Genomic DNA, 18,874 nt, shown 5'->3' with positions numbered 1-18,874 from the left:
TTCTACCTTCATCTTGTCGGTCTCTGTTTGGATTTGTTTTATTAAAAGCCTAAAAACTGCATTGATATTAAGTGCTAGAAGTTAAACTAAGACATGAAAACATTAAGTACAGCCTGTCATCAAGCTATCCTACTCGGTGTCTAGCTAGTACACCAAGTTACCCCACCCCCACCCTGCAACTTGGTCTTCTGTCCATTTTACATCCTTTCTTGTTGCAATCTGTTAGCAACAAAAATACACGTAGAAGCAACAGCCAGCTGCACTAACATTTACTGTCTGTTTTGTTCGGTTCCAACTAAAATTTGAATATGCAAATGATGTGACACACTTGGCACGTGAATTTCCCACAGGTACGAAGTTTTCTCCTTTTGGGATGCGACTCAGCAGATGTAAGGCACCATTTGTTGTTGACTTTCAAATTTTCTAATGTTTATTTTCTCAAATCCAAATGTACCGGAGACATGTTTACTAATCCCTTTTGGACAAAGATGCAAACATCCGCCTAGAAACCACACTAGACATCAAACTTACCAAAACTCCAATGACAACAAAGGTAAAGGGAATACTTATAGTGTATGGGTTTTATCTTTTTGAGAAAGAAACTAGTAACAGTATTCAGTCATTAATGAAGACAATAGGCTCCTTTGGCTTGAATAACTTGTTCAGATCAGAGGTGGGAGCACACCATCCTCACTGAACAGGTAAGATCTGTGGCCCTTCACGTACACACACACACAGACACACACACCAAACCAAAAAAATGCTAAGCCCAGAAATTTAACATAGAATGAGAAGGAATACAGTAGTTCCAAGACCCTCAATGGGTACCTAAATACACAAATGGTACCAATCTCTCTCTCTATTTTCTTCCTGTACATACACACCAAGATAAGAGTATAATGTATAAACAACTAATAAAAACTCCAATAATCATAACAAATACCTAGTAAAGCCATATACATATGGTCACGGCCTCTTTCTCACTCAAAATGTCTAGTTGTAATGTTTTCAGCTTCCAGTTGATCTCAGAGAGCCAAAGGAAGCGAAGCCAGGGGTTACAGGGACCTACTGCATTTCACTTAAGAGAAAAAAAATGGGGGGGCTGGAGAAATGGTTCATTGGTTAAGAGCAGGTACTGTTCTTTCAGTGGACAGGAATTCAATTCCCAGGATCCACGTCAGGCGGCTCACAACGATCTGCAACTCTACTTTCAGAAAAATTCAATACTTGCCCACATAAATATATACATAGCGACAAAAACAGAAATAAATCTAGAAAGAGCAAACCTAAGCTGCCTGCCTTGGCCACTGATTCTCAAGGACACCAGTCCTGTTATCTAGGCACCTAACTTTACTGCTTCCACAGTCACAGGGTAAAGAGGCAACATTCTGTCACTGTGTGTAATACGGGGGGTGGGTGGGGGGTGGGTGTGTCTTAAATCAGCTGCTCTGGGTTCTGTGGGGCAGCCTTGACTCAGTTGCTCTGGGCTCGGCCAGTGGGTTCCTAACTAGTTGTTTCAGAGAAGGGACTGAGGCCTCCTGGGAAAGTGGGGTAAAGGAAGCGTCCTTTCTCTTCTGGATTTCCTTTACAAATGGGTATGAATATGCAAATTGTTCTTTGATTCCAGTCCTTCCATGCAAACATTTCCAGAGGGGTGGGGGTGAGGAGGTGAGGGGGTGATTATATTTTAAATTAACAGGAAAAATAGTTTAACAAAGCAAGAATTTAGTGATAAGAATATTAACTGTTAATTGTTTATATTCTCATGGAAGGGAGGGCTATATCATAGTATGTAATAATTTATAAGCAATAAATTCTGTAATCACAAGAGAAGTGGTGAGGTCATCTCATTTTATCAAAAGTAAGAATTACATTTGTCACCAGGCATGGTGATAGATGCTTTTAATCACCGCACTCCAGAGGCAGAGGAAGGCAGATTTCTGTGATCCTGGTCTACAGAGCGTGTTCCAGGCCAGCCAGTTACATGGTGAGACTGTATCTCAAAACAAACAAAAAAGAACTGCGTATGTGGGCTAGGTACATAGTACTTACATGTACATAGTTCTTACATGTACTCACATGCATGAGGTCCTGGGTTCGAGTCTCAGTACCATCACCATGACCAGTAAAATTACAACAACAATCATAATAAATATTTGTGATTAATCAATTACACTGATCTTTCAGAAACATAGTCCGTTTCCTAGGAAAACACAGAAGGCAAACATTCAAACTTTTTCTGACTATCCAGACGCAGAGAAGGAGGGAGGCTCAAGGGCCCTCTCATCAAAGGTCCTGTAGCTTGCCCTGCTTTCTCCACAGAGAACCACGGTGACAGAATGCAGAATAAGTGACCAGCACCAAAAGGCAGATGCCGGAGACAGTCCTCCAGCACCCAAAGGCAGAGGCCGGAGACAGTCCTCCAGCACCCAAAGGCAGGTGCCGGCCGGAGACAGTCCTCCAGCTTCCTGGCAATGCCTCGCTTGAAAGGAAGAGAGAAGGTAGACAGAGCTAAGAAAAGGCCTATTCTGAAACACAGTTCCCACCAACAGGAATGCCTCCCTGCCTGTTGTCTCCAGCAGAGAGTCATGCCTGGAGAACATGGCACCCCACCAAGGTGTGTAATTCAGGGTCAGGTCTCTACTTTCTGTGACCTCTGTGTGGTGCAGTTGATTAATGTGATTTACCGCAGCCTTGCTTTCTAGACAAGGAGTAACAAGCATGGAGGGACACTCAAAGGCCAGAGTGTGAAAAATGCAAAGATAACATGCCTGGGAAAACCATGAACACAAACCCAGAACGAAGGCTCTTTTCTTTTCGTATTTAGAAAGGATTTTGGTCAAAATGTAAAACAGGTCAGGTCAATGTCTGCTTTTTGTTTTATATGTAAAAAAAAAAACAAAAAACAGCTAGGACCTGCTGTCAGGAGTCCCCAGGGTCATGGGTGCATGGAGCATACAGAGGTTTGTGTAAAGTCGGGTGCCCAAGTGTCCTCTCAAGTTGGCAGAGTTTAGAGGTTTACACAAACTCTTGGTCAGAAGCTCACAAGACTAAATATCCAGCCAAGGCTGGACTTCGACCGGAGGACTGCAAAGTGTGTGTCCACGCTGCTAAGCAGCGCTGCAGACAACTTCTTCACAAGAACGTGATTTGTGTTCCCCACCCCTAAACCCTCACTCACAGTTGAGGCATCTCCTTGGATAGGAGGGAAAATGCGAGACCCCCCAACAAAGTCAGGTGGTGTGTCTGTCAGAACGCTTGTACCCAGCAGGTAAGGCAGAGGGGCCAGATTGCTGATGTGTGCCTCAGTGTGGAATGTACACCTTGCACACTCCAACAGAACAAGGAAAAATGTGTTCCCCAAAGGTGCCCAAGTGGGTGGGACACTAGGTGATGGGAAGGTGCAATAAAACATGAACCTCGTGTGGATAACTGCGGCCTTCACACAAACAGAAAGCCATAAGGGGCGGGGGAGCATTACAAACAATACAAAATCTGGGCCCCAGGTCACCTGCTGGTAGGATACACCTTCTACTCCCTATCAGCTTCAGCTACTTTTCTAGCGGCAGAACAACCTGTCCCAGGGGCTGTGGCAGAAGATAAGCATTCTGGAGGCACAGCAAGCAATGTGGAAGGCCACAGCGACAGCGTACCTCAGAGGTGAATGAAGCAAAGGGCACGTAAGGCATGGTGGCCAAAAGCAGGCTGAGCTCGTCAACCTGTCCACCTACACGTGACACACAGAGCAAGTGGCTCCTTTCAGGCGTGTGTTGTAGCTGGAGGATGAGGCTCCAGCACAAGTCTCCATCACTGGACGAGGCGCCACTACTGAACTGTGTTGCTCAGGTGCATCACAGGGGACCAGGACCCCTCTTCTTGTAGAGCTCACCATGAGAAAGGCAGGAGCAGAGGGGCAGGTTGCCACAGGGCCAGCTTCAGTGAGGAGCAGAGGGGATCAGCAGAGCAGGGACCTAGGAAAGAACTGTCTGAGCTGAGAGGACACCCAGCCATGAGGGAAGGAAAACAGAAAATGTCTTCATCTTCTGCTTTGCTTTCGAGCCCAAACTAGGGACTCCAGCTGTGTTTACTGAATGAATGTGATGCCCCCAGTCAAAGAACATTCAAGAAAGAAACTCATTCACTGCACAGGCCAGGGTGTTCTAAACAACTGCATGCAAAACGTAATGGTAGAAGATCCGTTGTTCCCGAGAGGAGCTCCTTAATCAGATGTTCATATAGGTTGTGTTTTGTTGGTGTTGGCGTTTCCTGAGCATTGATTATGTACCTGGCACTCACTAGCTTAGCTCCATAGCTTATCCTCATGCAAATGTTGTTTCCTTTAACCCCACAACTAAATTTCATAGTCTTCTCTCGACGGGAATGAATACACTTCAAAGAAAGAGAAAGGTGGATTCCCTTGCACGAGGAGGAACTGCTCATAAAGAGTCTACTTTGGCCCAGAGTTGAGTGACAGTCTTCTCTGAAACACAGAGGGATAGCCAGGAGCATAGGTGTTTGGGAGGCAGAGTCAGGAGGATGGCCAGAGCTTAGGAGTTCAAGACCTCTTCTCAAACATGAGGCAGAGAAGGGGATGACTGTGGTTATGGAGAATCAACAGGATAAAAGAAACAAGGTTAGCATGCACACTGGTCCAAGCTTCCTCTGTCTACATCACTGCCCATCAACATGTGTCGTCCAGGTGTCCAGGTGCCCAGAGGAGAGAATTATGCACAGTTCTTAGGGCTTGAAGAGTAGTGGCCTTATAAATGAGAGAAAGAAAACCGAGAACTCAAAGGAAGCCATATTAGATGGAGGGGGTCCAAAGAAAAAAAAGACAAGACTGAAGAAGTCTATTATGTAAGAGGAGAAAAGAGAAGGGAGAAAAGAACCCCCTTTTCTTGCTGCCACACAATTTTCCACTACAAAGGCTCTGGAAATGAATACAGATACAGCTCTCTGTAACCAACACAGGAGCTGCTGACCTCCCACGTCACATGAATCATATTTAAATGAGACTCTGAGGCTAAAGTTCCTAGAGTATCTGATGAATGTTTAGTACAATGCCCTCATGGTGACCCCCTCCTTCCACGGTCTTCCCAACCTTTCAGTCATTCCTAATTTCTCATGAATGCCCAGGCCCATTCTTTCTAATATTTCCATGTACGCTATCATGGGTCTCTTCTCAAATCCTACTAAAATCTTTCATTGTTCTCTCTTTCCACATAGCAAAAAGAAAAATGAAAAGGCTATTAAAAATCTCACTGCTCACCAGAGAAAAGAAAGCATGGTAAATAGTACAACACCTTACAAAAAAAAGAGTCATTTTCCTGTAAGTCTTATTCCTTGACAGGGTATGACAGCCGGAGAAACTTACACCGGATAACAGTTATAAAATATAATTTTGCTTAGAAGCTATTTTCACCAAGTCTTTTTTGTCAGTAATTATGACCTGGAACCCTCAACTCCACCTTATGAGTCATCTCTAATTCAACTGAGCTATTTGTTTATGGTTCTGCAGCCCTTTGTATTTTGGGTGCAATGAGGTAATTTTTCTTCTTAACTGAACCTACTTAACTGTTTCTAACTTAAAAAAAAAAAAAAAAGAAGTCAGGAGACCAGAGAGAGAGGAAGAGTTAAACAACTAACAGCACTGGATGCTCTTCCAGAAGACTTGGCTGCAATTTCCCCAACACCCACATGGTAACTTCCAACATCATGTAGCTCCAGTTCGGGGGATCTGGTGCCCTCTATTGACTTCTGTGGGCACCTGCATGCCTGTAATGCACACATACAGTCACACACACTCACACTCACACACACACACACATATAAAATAAAAATAAGTAAATCTTTCAAGCAACAAAGACAAAGAGAAGTTAGGTCAGAAAACATGTTATTTGGTGGAGAAAAAACAATGACTTGTTTATCTTCCGTCTACTAAACTAAAATATGGAAGAAATGCAGTACTTTGAAAACTGTATGTGCCTAGAACGCATGGACAGTTCAAGCCTTTTTGGTCTGCTTGCAAAAAAAATGCTTTTAACTTACCGTAATTTAAAAAAAAAAAAACCACATTATTTGTTCCTATTAAATATAGTATCCCTTTGGAGTCCAATGCGGGAGGCATATCTCAAGTCTGTTCTTTGATACCACATTTTCCATCTTGTTTCCCAGTGCTAAAATAAATCTGCCTCTTAATTCTTATTCCGTCTTTCATCTGGGAAAGCCTGACGACACAGTACGATCAGAATTCCTTCCAGAAACCTCCTGTGCAGCCCCCATCCAGCTCTGTTCGGTATGCAACCACAGCTCAACAGCTTTATCTGTTTAATGTACCTAGTTATTCCTTTCTAAGTCTCTGGGGGTGGGGAGAAAGACTGCATCCTCCCACATATACCCCCCAAAAAAAGGGGGGGGGGCGAGATTTTCTAGTGAGAAACGGTATCTAACAAAACAGACCGCACGAAAGCTGAACAGGACGAAGCTGTCTCGGTGAGAAACTGAATAAAAGAGAATCTACCCAGGAACAGCTGTGTCCACGCCCAAGCATGCGCCACCTCCAGCACATGGATTTTGAGGGTAGCTTCCTTTTAAGACAAGCAACCAGTGAACCCGACTTTCTCCTCACGGGGCCAAGCAGACTCCAAGCATTCTGCCACAATGGCACTGCCCTTTGGGGAACAGAAGCTTCTTTCCTTTTATGCTAACCCCAAGCCTCAAGAGGAAACCAAGGGGCAGATTCTAGGTTAGAAAAACAATGGTTTCTTCTCCGCTGAGTTCTGTGGTCACTTTAAGACCCTACATTTTTCCATGCAAACCACATTAACATTAAATATGCTTATACTAGACTTACCCTTCGCTTTCCCAAAGCAGTAACAATCCCCAAGAACGGGACGCCTGCGTTAATTCAATGGCCACTGTAATAATAGTGTTTAATGATACTCACTAAACAGGCTCTCAGACACCATCTCCCAATTCCTACAAACTCCCAACCACACAGAAGCAAACTTCCAGCCATGTCACGATTGACCAGACTTTTATATACACTATATATCAGTTCAGGTCAACTTGCCAAGATGGCGTCTGCTCAAAGCTTAACGTCCTGGCTCAAATCTAAGATTTTACTACTTAAAAAAGAAACGAAAACCAAAAGGTCATTAAATAACCAAACACTCATCATGCTGACCTGGTTGCTCAGTGTCTGCTTCAGTTTTGGAAGAACCCGGTGCCACAGGAAGAGGTCGAGGGGGCCGGGGCTTCGGAGTGGGAGGGGAAATTCTTTTCCTTCCAATATACTCAACGTAAGTTCCTGGAAAGTCTCCCCTCTCCCCGGTGGTCTCATTGTAACCATTTAACCAACCGATATCTTCGGGCCGGGCTTCCTGTCCATCAGTGAACCCAAGCGCCACTAAGGACCCTTTATTCACAGTCAGGATGTCCCCCAGGTGCAGGTCGATGTCCTCTTCCCGCTCCTTCTTGTAGTCATACAGGGCTCTGTACTGGTAGCCCTCAGCACTCATATTGGCAGCTCCGTCACCCTCCAACAGAGGGGGCTGCCTGAACACCGCAGTCTGAGTTTACGTTTGGAGGGAAAGTGAGTCCAGAGAATGGGCGAAAACCCCCAACAGGTGGCCAGCAGAGGACGAAGGACCACTATCCAAAGGCTTAAGAGAGGTGACTGGCCATCCGGCTGTCCATCTGTCCTCCATCAATGGTGTGACTGAAGACGCGGCTCTGTTCCCTCTGCACGCCACAGTCCTCCCTGGTGTTTTTTTTTCAGCGACTTGTCAACACCTTGACTCGGGGCTGACTCTCACAGCGAGGCCCAATCCTCGCTGACGTTCCTGTCACGCCGTCCATCTGCCGTCTGATTTTACTGTCACGCTCCACTCTCAGCTTCACCTAGCAAAGCAAAAACAAGGCTTGTGAATGAACCTCACACTTTGCCATCTGTGGGGCTTTGAATTTCTACTTCCATTCAACAAGTACTTAATCACTCCGGCTGATGACATACATAGGCCAGTGTGCTGCTGCTTGACACAGTATACAAAACCCAAGATTAGTAAGACAGTCCCTGCCTTCTAAGAACACTGGGCGGGACAGGAGTCGACGTGCTAACAGGTGGCAATGTTCTAGAGATAAAAACTGGTACACAAGGAACCAAAACATTAGGTAACTGCCATAATAGCCGCTGTCACAAAATGCCATGGGGTTCAAGTGAGAGACCACATCAAATTGCAGGAATCTGCAGACAGAATGGAATGTGTGGCATGATCCTCGGCACAGACAGACCAAGCAAATGTCATATTATGGAAAGAAGCACAGGCCGTCTCACCCATCAGAAAACAGAGAGGGAACAGCAAACCTGGGCTGGGAAGACAATAAGGGCCATCTGAAATGCACACGTGCACAGTGAGTATGAGTAAGTCCGTCCTCTACAGTGAGCCTTGCATGGTGATGTTGGGGACGCAGTCACTCAGGAAGGCTGCACTCAAGGAATCCCAGTCTGACCTCAGTGCCCACCAGGGACTGACTGGCACAGAGAGAAAATGGAGGTGAGGGCTGCTGAGAAAGGTGAGGACAGAGACCAGAGAGGCAGCAGCAGGTACATAAAGGTGCAAACTGAAGTAGTACAGCATAAAGGGGGAAGGGTGGGAGGTGAAAAATGCTCACGGGCGGGAGCAAGTAGGGCCAGGGTTTGATCCTGGGTTGCTGACAATTCCATACCAACAGCAGGCAAAGGAAAGCCAAGAGACCTGATGGGCTCACGGGATCTAGACATCCACTGCAGATGTGCTAGATGTCCACTACAGATGTGCTAGTGACCGGCCAAAAACTCCAGCTGAAATCAGGAGTACACCTGAGGTCTCGTAATGAGCTCTGAATGAAGTAGAACTGATTTCAGTGGGATGGGAACCATCACTGACTTTCTGGGATGCCAGACTGCAGGCCAGCCATGAGGAGAGCAACTAGATCTTACGGAGTTAAGATACGGGAGGAAGTAGCCATGCTGCGGAAGTACTATGTAAAACAGGCTTGGGGGAGGCCAGGGTAATGAGAGCCTTTTTCTTTCCATCGCCAAGCATAGTGGGTGCAGAGCAATTGGAGAGCCAAAGTTAAGAGAACTTCAGTCACCATGGATGGCTGACAGGACAGCATGCAACATGGATCCACGCTGCCCCTCATTTATTTCTCAATGCTACCTTTACTGTAGAGACTCAATTCTAGCTAAAGGTCTCAAGTTCACCAACCTGTACAATGAAGCAATACAAACACAGCCACACGAGTCTGTGTCAAAGAGACTTTCCTACGTTTAGAAGAGAGAAACATTTTAGCAGTGAATTGTTAGAGGCACTCGTCAGTGTAGGCATCTTAAGCAGCACAATCTAGCCACAGATTAATTGTTATGTTGGCATTCAGAAGTGTAAAGTATTCAACTTCACATGGCTAAAGCCTCTTAGCTTTATACAATAACACTCTAAGGAGGGCTGCATATTAAAAGGAAGTAAAAACAAACACTGGAAATCTTTGTGTAGCAAGAATATTAATTTGGGATAGTACTCTACTTTGCATTTCAGGCATCAGAGGGAAGAAAAATTAATGCAGCCAGTGGAGCGGATGAGAAAAATAAGCTATATTACGTTTGAAGAAAACCTCTCCTTCTGAAAGATCCAGAATCAAATTAAATATTCATTGCATAAATTCACACAAAAATGTAGAACTAGCAAATCTCATTTTTTTTTTTTTTTTGGTACTAATGTGCTCTGTACAAAAGAGACACAGAGCTCCAAAGAACATGAACATTTACATATCCCTAAAAGCTTGGAAACCAGGCAATATGCCTAAGAATAATTTAATTCCTTCAAATCTGCCCTGAAATTTTTGTTAGCTTTTTCTGGCAATGTATGTCTTTTAGGGGGAGGGGAAAGCCCTAAGTCAGTAGCCAGGGCAGATCTTTCTGCCAGCTGGTGCCTTGCACTTCCTCAATTTCAACCACCCAGAGGACCAGTTTGGTGGGATTCTCAGTAGAACAGGAAATACAATGCCTCCAGCCCCCAGCAACCATGAAACAAGGCCTAGCACACAGCACAACAATATAACTAGGCAGGTTCCACACCAGCGACTCAGAAACTGCTCCATGCCTTTGCAGGGCTCTCTGAACCTGAGAGCCTCTTGAGTGTGCCTGGGGCTAAGTCCACAGGAGGGAGTGCAACTCTGGGAGGAGTCTGATAACTGTAGGAGGCTAGATTCTTGAGAAGCAATCCCCACCCTGTGTGCTGAGACCTGGGAAATTGGGCCAGTGCTCTCTCCCAGGCAGTGTCAGGTGAATCTTAAAAACTCTGCAGAACTCCAGGTCTCAGTCTGATAAAGGAACCCCAGATATCTTAAGACACGGGGACTGCAGGTAGAGGACCAGGAAGATCAATGCAGATGGTTAAGGTTGGCAGTCAAGGTCAGCAGCTACTGAGTGTCAGTGAAGCAGTCTGAAGGCAATGTTGTAAAAAGAGAGGGCGAGCACACCAGTCATTTATTTGGGTGGGGACCTGGTCACGTGGCGACAAGGTTCAGAGAGACCTTGGCTGGGCACAGAGTGCACAACACAGCCCTCTGCACACTTTCTCTGGCCTGCCATACCCATTTAAATGAGGCAGTGTTAGCACAATCATCATCACATGATACGTAGTGGGAGCTGTGCCTACATTAACCCATTCCATCTTCGCAATAACCAAGGTGTTGTAGATATTCTCACGTGACAGATGGAGGACATTTAGTACCTCGGGCATAACCGCACTCAGCATCAGCTGTAGACTAAATTCTGATGCAGCCAGTGTGTGGAGCCCCCACTTTTGAGACCACCGTCACTTACTTCTGGACTCCGTGAGCTAAGATGCCCAGGGGCAGCTTAGGCACCGCAGGAGCATCAACAATGCAGTGTCTTACCTGCTCTGGCTGTTCCCCCAGGAGAATTCTGTGGCTCTGCCTTCACAGCAGCCACACAGGTATGTGCGGCTGGCTCTCTAACACACAGGCACAAAACGAAGCCAAGATAAGTGGTCAGCACTCCAGCCAAATGCAGGACCCAGCGCCTCAATCATGCAAATGTCCTCCAAAGTGATTTCATTAAAATGCATCCTTGCCTACGAAGTCCATAAATTAGTGACTAAAAGGCTCTTGAGTACATCGCTTCTGGAAGACTGCCCACTTCTGGAATCCTGTCCTTCCCTGTCCTACCAATGTAGCTTCTGCCACCTGTATCCCTCTTGGCCAGTCTGCCCTGTGCTGCTCTCCTGGGCCCCACATTGCACAATTTCTAACAACTTAGCTCCTCCCTGGGGAGATAAGGGAAGCATCAATCCAGAGTCACAAGGGCTGTCACATCTAGAGGACTGGCAAGCTCTCCCTTAAATGGTCCCCAGGACTGCAGACCACCCAGCAGCCGGGATCATGAGCACCTGTGGGAGCCTCCTGACGTCAATTTGGAGTTTTGACAGAACAGGTATTTCCCACTTCCACCAAATTATGCCTCCCATTCTCTTTGGCTACAAACACCTGCCCAGCAAACTTATTTTGATCCAGATTCAGAGCAAAGGTCATTTTATGTGTGGATAATAGTCATCGCCAACAAACTATTATTTGCAGGTAACTCAGGCAACTTTATGATATAAGCTAAGGCATGTATAGGATACTGAATACTCCCCCCAAAAAGCATAAAGGAAGTCTGTGAAGAAATTAAAAAATAACTTATTTTTTATACAAGACCACATGCAACTGCCCACAATTTCCTTATGGGAACTATTTGGCTCCGGTCTTTCAACCCTACGCATGGCTGTCTACAGTCCCACTCACTGGATGTAAAGTTTCTTTCCCTGCTAGCATACTGAGCAATTCTCATGCAATTTGCCCAGATAAAATTGTTCCTAGTGCTTGACAGATAACAATCCCTGACTGCTCGATGTGCAAATGGCTTGAAAATCGTCTTTTTTTTTTTTTTGTTTTGTTTTGTTTTGTTTAACCTTCTAACCCACAGGCACAATGAGAAAGAACCAAAGTCTCTGAAAAACCCTCCGGTGTTGTTGACTTACTCTATTCACCTTTTACAAAGGACAGGATTTGGGGGACATAATGGGGAGGCAGAAATAAGGGACCTCCTCAAATTGCATCTAAAACAACAACAAAAAAGATATCTACTCGTGCATTGCCATCCTGTGACATTAGCAGTGTGACTCTGGGTGGTGGCACCAAAAGGGTCTGTAGTCAAGCCCTTGTCTTGACCACACCACCATGTGTAACCCTTTGTCCCTTAACATTCGAGCTCAGCATCTAGGATACATGTCCCACCTCCGCTTACACAGTCTTTTGAAACACAAGACCCATGACTTGAAAACCTGTCTACCTTTCACAATTCTGGAAGTTAGGAGCCATTAAAACTGACTGAGGTCCTGGGCAAACACTGTGTTTTTATATGTAAAGTGACGAGACCGAACAGCCTCAGTTAAAAAAGGATGGATGGATGGAGGTATGCTCAACTTGAGTCCAATGCTACAGGCATCTAATATCTCCATTCCTTTCCAGACGGACAGCTAAGCAGAATGTGCTGCCTGCCACCACCCTCTAGGCTGGGTAGCAAATGTGGGTAGGTAAGGTGTGAAGGCTGTAATTCTTGCCTGCAAGCCCTTTATGGGGCTGCGAGCACACACCCAGGTGACACTTTAAGAGACAGGACTGCAAAGCAGTTACAGCCCCGGTTCCCGGAGCACACCAAGAAGAGGAGAGGGCTACCCTGGCCCACCCACAGCAGCCCTTCTAGACTAGAGAGAGGGGGGTCACGATAGAGAGAGGGCTAGGACGAAGGGCCGTGGGACTAAGAAGAGATCTTCCCATTGAGAAGAGGCTATGAGGCCCACGTGCCTGGGTCCCTGCACCACGACAGTAGAGACTGAAATGGTAGCCCTGGGGGGAGTGGACAAAGGGAGGTGCCCTAAAGTGCCTCTTCTTATGAAAAAAAAAAAAATGGTCCTTAAAATTCATGGCAGGAAGAGTGAATTCTCTGTTGCAGCTAACAAGGGTTGCCCTGACCCATGCCTAGATCTAACTATTGGCAAGTCACTGAAGCCTCCCTCCGGCATCATTTCATCACCTGTGAGGCCGGTGGAAGAAGCAGACCTATACCTCACTAGGTCATTATGAGGATTAAAGGCAATTACGCTCACAAAGCATGTCGCACCATGCTTCTCAGTACAAGCTTAATATAATTAACCCCAACTCAGTGCTCGCCGTGTGCCAGGCACAGTTCTTGGAGTTTTGCATGCACCCTTACAAACTGCTGCAGCTCAATTATCAGCCCCATTTTGCAGATGAGAAAACAAGCAAAGTTAAACAACGTGACCGAAGTGACAGTCAACTGCAGGGATGGCATTCTCGTAACTGCTCTTAGGAACAATAGGTCTTCGAGCAATATCAGCATTGAATGTCACTGCCATTTACACAATGCAGATTTAAAACAGCAACAGACAGGTGCCAGGAATTTTCTCTGTGCACTGCCTTTCAATGCTGCAAGCAGTTCTAAAAGCAGCCTGAAGCTACCTAAAATAAAACCCTGCTGTAAATAGAGTCAGATAGAGCCTGCCTGTGGACTTAGCCCAAGTAATTCTTCTTCCAGACCCAAGGGGGAACGCAGCTCAGTAGAGGTCAGCGGTGTTATGTGGGAGGGCGACATGAATGTGCTTGGTGGCCGGGCACAAGGTGGGAGTCACGACACAGTTGTCTAATTGGGTTTCAGGGCTGCTCCCTTAGGCTGCCCTCAGGGAGGAAAAACTGAGCGCAGTAATGCAATGCTCAGGAGAATGAGGGCAGCTGGGTCCTCACGGGACAAGCCCAGCCCTCAAGACCACGGAGGCATTCCAGGATGAAGGCTGGACCACGGGCAAGGCATCTCGCCTCTGCCAACCCACACCACCCACTGGTGGAGCCTCCTGACCCTTTGGCCAGGTTCCTATGACTTCAGTGCTCTCCCAGGTGATCATTAACCTGAGAACTATTTTGACTCCAGGTGCTTTATAGGTATACATTTGATTGACTTTCAAGGAAAACCGTGGTGGCGGAACAAAATCTCCAACGACGTTTCTCCAGTCCTTTGTTTTATTTCTTCAGTAAGCTTGTACTACACTTATTCCACATTTCACCAGAAAAAGGTATGGGGGTGGGGGTGAGGGGGGTAGCATAAGCCAAACAAACAGGCTATATGTAATTACACAGTCTATTTTTTCAGTTCATTTAGCTTAGTGTACAAGAAATGGCCTTGAACTGCCACTATGTCAGGCAAGTGATTTCAATAAGAGTATTGGCAAAGGCATGACAAAAAAAAAAAAAAAAAAATCACGAGGGAGGAGACAAACGAGGCTTTAAAAGGCACAATAATAATATGAATGCTTTAAGAGTTCATCACAACCCATGTTTCAAGAAGGAGAAAAATGATACAATTTACACTGTCTCATTAGTAAAAACAAAACTGACAGTTGGGTTTGGTGGCACAAGCCTATAATCCCAGGATTTGGGAGGTAGAGGCAAAAGGCTCAAGAGTTCAAGCCAACTTATGCTACATTGGTAGTTCAAGGCCAGTGTGGACTAACTTTGACACTGCCTCCAAAATAATGAATACACACACACACACACACACACACACACACACACCCCTACCTGATAGTTAATCCCTTCTATTGACAAGTGACTTTCTAGTTTTCAAAGCTTCACCAGGATACTTCATTTCCTGCCTTTGCTGGCAAAGCCCTGTACCTTGCAAGGGGCTCTGTGCTTGGCCAATCTAATATGCATAACGGACTGACAGTTAGGGGCTAATTTCTTCTGTGTGTATACACCTCATTTATGAGAGAATTAAAAGTTCAAGCAAACGTTAGCTCAGCTCTACTCGACCATAAACCCCTCTTCCCCTAGTTGGCTAATTCACTATCTCTTTATCCAATAAAACACATTTTGCAAATCAAAAATGCAAACACAATAAAAGCTGGACCAGGATTATTGCTGCTTTAACAAGTAGGTGGATAATTTTTCAAAGTAAATGCCTTTTACAACACTTTCCTGAAGTACTTAGGAGAAAGGGGGGGGGGGTAGAAAGGAAATTTCAATCAACACTATAACCTTAAAGCTCATGGTGTTCATGGCAAAAGTTTAAAGGAATAGCCAACACTTTAAAGGGTACAAAGTTTGTGCGAGTTGAATAGACTTGCCCTTAAGATTCAAAGCCATTTGAGAATTGAAAGGGGAAAGGAGACAAAAAAAAGGTAATGGGGGAGTGGGTATGACTGAAATATGTAATATGCATGTATAAAAATGTCCTAAAAATTAAAAAGAAAAGCAATCCATCAGCTTAGGTGTAATTAACATTTCCAAAAGACACATCATACAACCCACCACCAACAGCCAAACTACACATTCCTGTAATGTGTTCTATTGCTTAGTTTCCCCATACCAACTTTATACTGGAAATGTATCAAAGACAAAAAACAAAACAACTAAAGAAAACAACATATTGAATCAGTGGACAGTGAAATACTTTTTTTACATGGCTACAGCGCATCACAGATGTGAAAAAAGGAGAGTGCTATCATAAAAAAAATGCAAATAAAACAGCAGATAACAATGTGCACATGGCAGAGTTGTTATGCAACTAGGAACAGGTCCCAGTGCAAGATGAAAGTTAAAAGTGAACTCCCACAACAGTCTGAGAGGCAGTATCAGCTCCATCCAACTTTCTTCAAATCATAAAACTGACAGATTGCTATGGGAAAGTCGTGTGGCCTGCAACAGGCAACTAGACAGAGGCGGCCAGCGGTGGCACTGCAGGGGAACTTGTGCAAAGCAAGGAGCTTCCCCCTCGGGCCTTCACTATTTAAACCTGACTTTGAACTACCAGAGGTGCAAGAAAAATCCAGATCGTTTTCTTTGCAATGAGTAAAAACAGTTGTTTCCCAAATTTTAAGCAACTTGTGTGCTTAAGAAAACGACCTGCTTACCATTAAGTGCTTTATCTCAAAAACAGTGAGTGCAGCTATTGGAACAAAACAAAACAAACAAACAGAAAAGCTCATGAACATGTGCTGGTGCCTTGCTCAGTGACAAACGATGCATGGACACCTCACCTATGCAGAAGGCCCTTAAATCTAATGATTTCTACTTTAGAAATCTACTAATCTAATCCGTGGCAGAAATAACCCCATCTGCCTACTCTTCCAAGCTTTCTTTGCTCATAATAAGGTGCCCAAAACATAGGATAGGCTAACGAAATATTAAGATGTTCTTCCACATGGAGTCTAGGTCAATCAGCTTTGGGAGTGCTCCTACCACCTAAAACTTGAAACTGGATCTCACTGAAATGACAATCTCCTGCTACATTCAAAACCCGGAACTGCTTCATCCTTTCCTACTTCGCACTGTCTGACAAAGAGGAAAAAGACAGGAAAAGAAAGGGGAAAAAATTTAAGCCCTAAAAACCATGAAACCACTAAATAAAGCATAGATACACACCAGCACATTAAGAGAGCCTGCAGCTCCTTCCTCCGAGAATTAACGGTGGAAGTGAGACCTTTCCGGTATTACCAGCGCCGGGAGCAGAATTCCCCTGAATCCTGTGCGGGCACAGGCATTCAACATGTCACAGCCACTCTGCTCACACCCTTGCGTTATTGTGCGCGAAAGCTGGTTACCCAAACGCATTTCTGTACATGCGTGCCTGGTCAGAGCGTTCCTATTCTCTTTGTCTCGTGATCTGCCGGGCAGTTTCTGCCTTTGGGAAGGAAGTGGCTTGCAGACAATTCCCCTCCTGATATTTTAGCTTAGGCTTGCACGCGAGCCGGCTTTCCCCAGTCGGCCGCATATTGCTGGGCAGGTCCCTCCAGGGTTGCCCCGCGTTAGGAAAAGCTGGATTTCCGGGCGGTGCCAGGATCCCACTCATTATGCCTCCTGCAACCTGCCCAAGCCCGGCGGGCGCCAGACGCCAAGCTAGAGCCCCAGCCACCGACCGCCCCGAGGCGCACTTCCCCCACCCCGGAAGAGGAGGGCGGCAAACTTCGGAGGGCGGGGGCTGGGGGCGAGCTCCGGGGACCCCCGTGGCCCAGCTCGGCCGGCGACCCCGGCTGCAGCTGCCGGGCCTTGGAGGGGACGTCGCGCCAATGCAAAGAAAGCGACCCAGGCGCTCTCCTCGCGCGCTCCCGGCTCCAGGAAGCTGCAGGGCAATAGGGGACCCTCGGAAGCGTGAGGTGACTAAGGAGGAGGGGAGCCGGCGACCGCTGGCAACTCCCGGACCGAATGCGCCCGGCAGCGAGCAAAGCCAGACCCGGGTAGCACCGAGGAAACGAAGAGCAGGAGGTGGTCGCGACCACGCAGGCTAGCCACTGGCCCGAGAAGGCTTCCCAGCGGTGGAGAGATGCTGGCGACTGGGGATTGGCAGCTGGGTCGCTTCCCCTCAAGTGGCTCGGCAGCAGAAGCGGCTGCCGGTGACAGGAAGAGCAGCGGCCGAGCGCGTTCGCACCGCCTCCCCCTCCCGGGCACACCGGGACCCACCGCCGCCACCTACCTCCGGGGCGGCTCGCTTCCTTCCTCTGCCCCGCCTGGGCTTCAGCGTCCTCTCAGGGTTACAGCTCCCGGGAGCCTGCGATCCAGCTGCGACCCGCCGGCGCTTCGCTGTCCCGGCTCTTGGGCTGCACAACCGTCCTCGCCGCGGCCGCTGCTTCCTTCCAACTCGGCTTCAGCTGCTCGCTACTCCTTGCCGTGCGTGCGCCCTCAGCTCCAGCGCCTGGCGCCAGCCCCGCCCAGGACACGCCCCTCCGCCCCGCCCCCAGACACACACCAATCAGCGCCCGAGACCCCGCCCCCCAGAGCCCGAGCCGCGCCCTCCGCCTCTACCAGTCTCCGGGCAGGCGGGCGGGCGGGCGACCGGGGTCCAGGCGCTGTACTCAGTGCCTACCGGCCCTACCCCCACCCTCTCCCCCGCTGCCCTCGCCTCCGCCCCCTGCACAGGGATGCCCCGGGGCGACCGGACGGCGGGCGGGCGGGCGGTCTCCGCTGCGGAGCGCTCTACCTCTGCGCGCTTGCAGCTGGTTCGGCTGCGGGGCGTCTCCCAGGCCCGAAGCAGGGAGTGGAGGTGGGGACCCAGGGAGGTGGAAGATAAGTTCAGGCCTCCCGGGGAGCCCGGGCTTGCTACCTACGAGACCCTGCGTCTTTCGAACCCACTAGAGCTTCAGCACAGTGCCTGGGGTCAGGAGGACGCAGATGCCAACGCTCGCCAAAGAAGGGAGGCCCTGTAATTCCTGGCTTCGCCAGCACAGCTTCCCTAGTGGTCAGAAAAACCGCGCCACCCAGCGTGGCACTCCCGGGGTGAAGGAGGGGTGAAAGGGTGAGCCGGAGCAACGAGTCCCCGCAGCCTGAGGCCGCCTGGAAAACCCTGGCACCGCCGCCTCCCGGACCCAGGCAGGACCTAGGGGAAAAGGAAGAGTTCTGAGAGGAGGGATCTCTGGCGGGCCATGGACCACAGAGCCTATGTAGGTCATCCAGCCAGCCCAATGCTTCTGACAGGCTGCAGAAGCGCAAATGAATTCTATGGTTTCTAAAATGTAAAAGTGCAGGTCCTTGGAGTAGTAACCACACCTGAAGCTCCTCAAAAACAAAAAAGTGATGTTGGCTCGACCTTCCCATGATATGAGAAGATGTCAGCCCGTGTTTTGTTCTCTTGAAAACGTTCAAGAACTCTTGAACTTTTAAAAAATTGCTCCCAGGATATGGCTTGTTTTGCAGTTCAGGGGTCGGCAGCCACCCACCCTTCCAGCCCTAAAGTTCCTTTTTGCAGCTCTTCTCCAGGGTT

General features: G+C 47.4%; 1 protein-coding gene across 1 annotated transcript in view; it reads right to left on the bottom strand.

Moving 5' to 3' along the window:
- Positions 1–17,814, bottom strand: part of Pik3r1 (phosphoinositide-3-kinase regulatory subunit 1) — an 83,998-nt gene extending 66,184 nt beyond the window's left edge. The window contains exons 1-2 of the mRNA XM_028884829.2: positions 17,591–17,814; positions 7,187–7,902 (exon numbers count right to left, since the gene is read on the bottom strand). Coding sequence (XP_028740662.1) covers positions 7,187–7,520 — 334 coding nt within the window. The 5' untranslated portion in view covers positions 7,521–7,902; positions 17,591–17,814. The remainder of the gene's footprint in view (positions 1–7,186; positions 7,903–17,590) is intronic.
- Positions 17,815–18,874: the final 1,060 nt, after the last annotated feature.

Source organism: Peromyscus leucopus, chromosome 11 (assembly GCF_004664715.2).
Source record: "Peromyscus leucopus breed LL Stock chromosome 11, UCI_PerLeu_2.1, whole genome shotgun sequence".
Classification (NCBI taxonomy): domain Eukaryota; kingdom Metazoa; phylum Chordata; class Mammalia; order Rodentia; family Cricetidae; genus Peromyscus; species Peromyscus leucopus.
The sequence above is the reverse complement of the archived record's forward strand: the minus strand, read 5'-3'. Positions and strand labels throughout refer to the sequence as shown.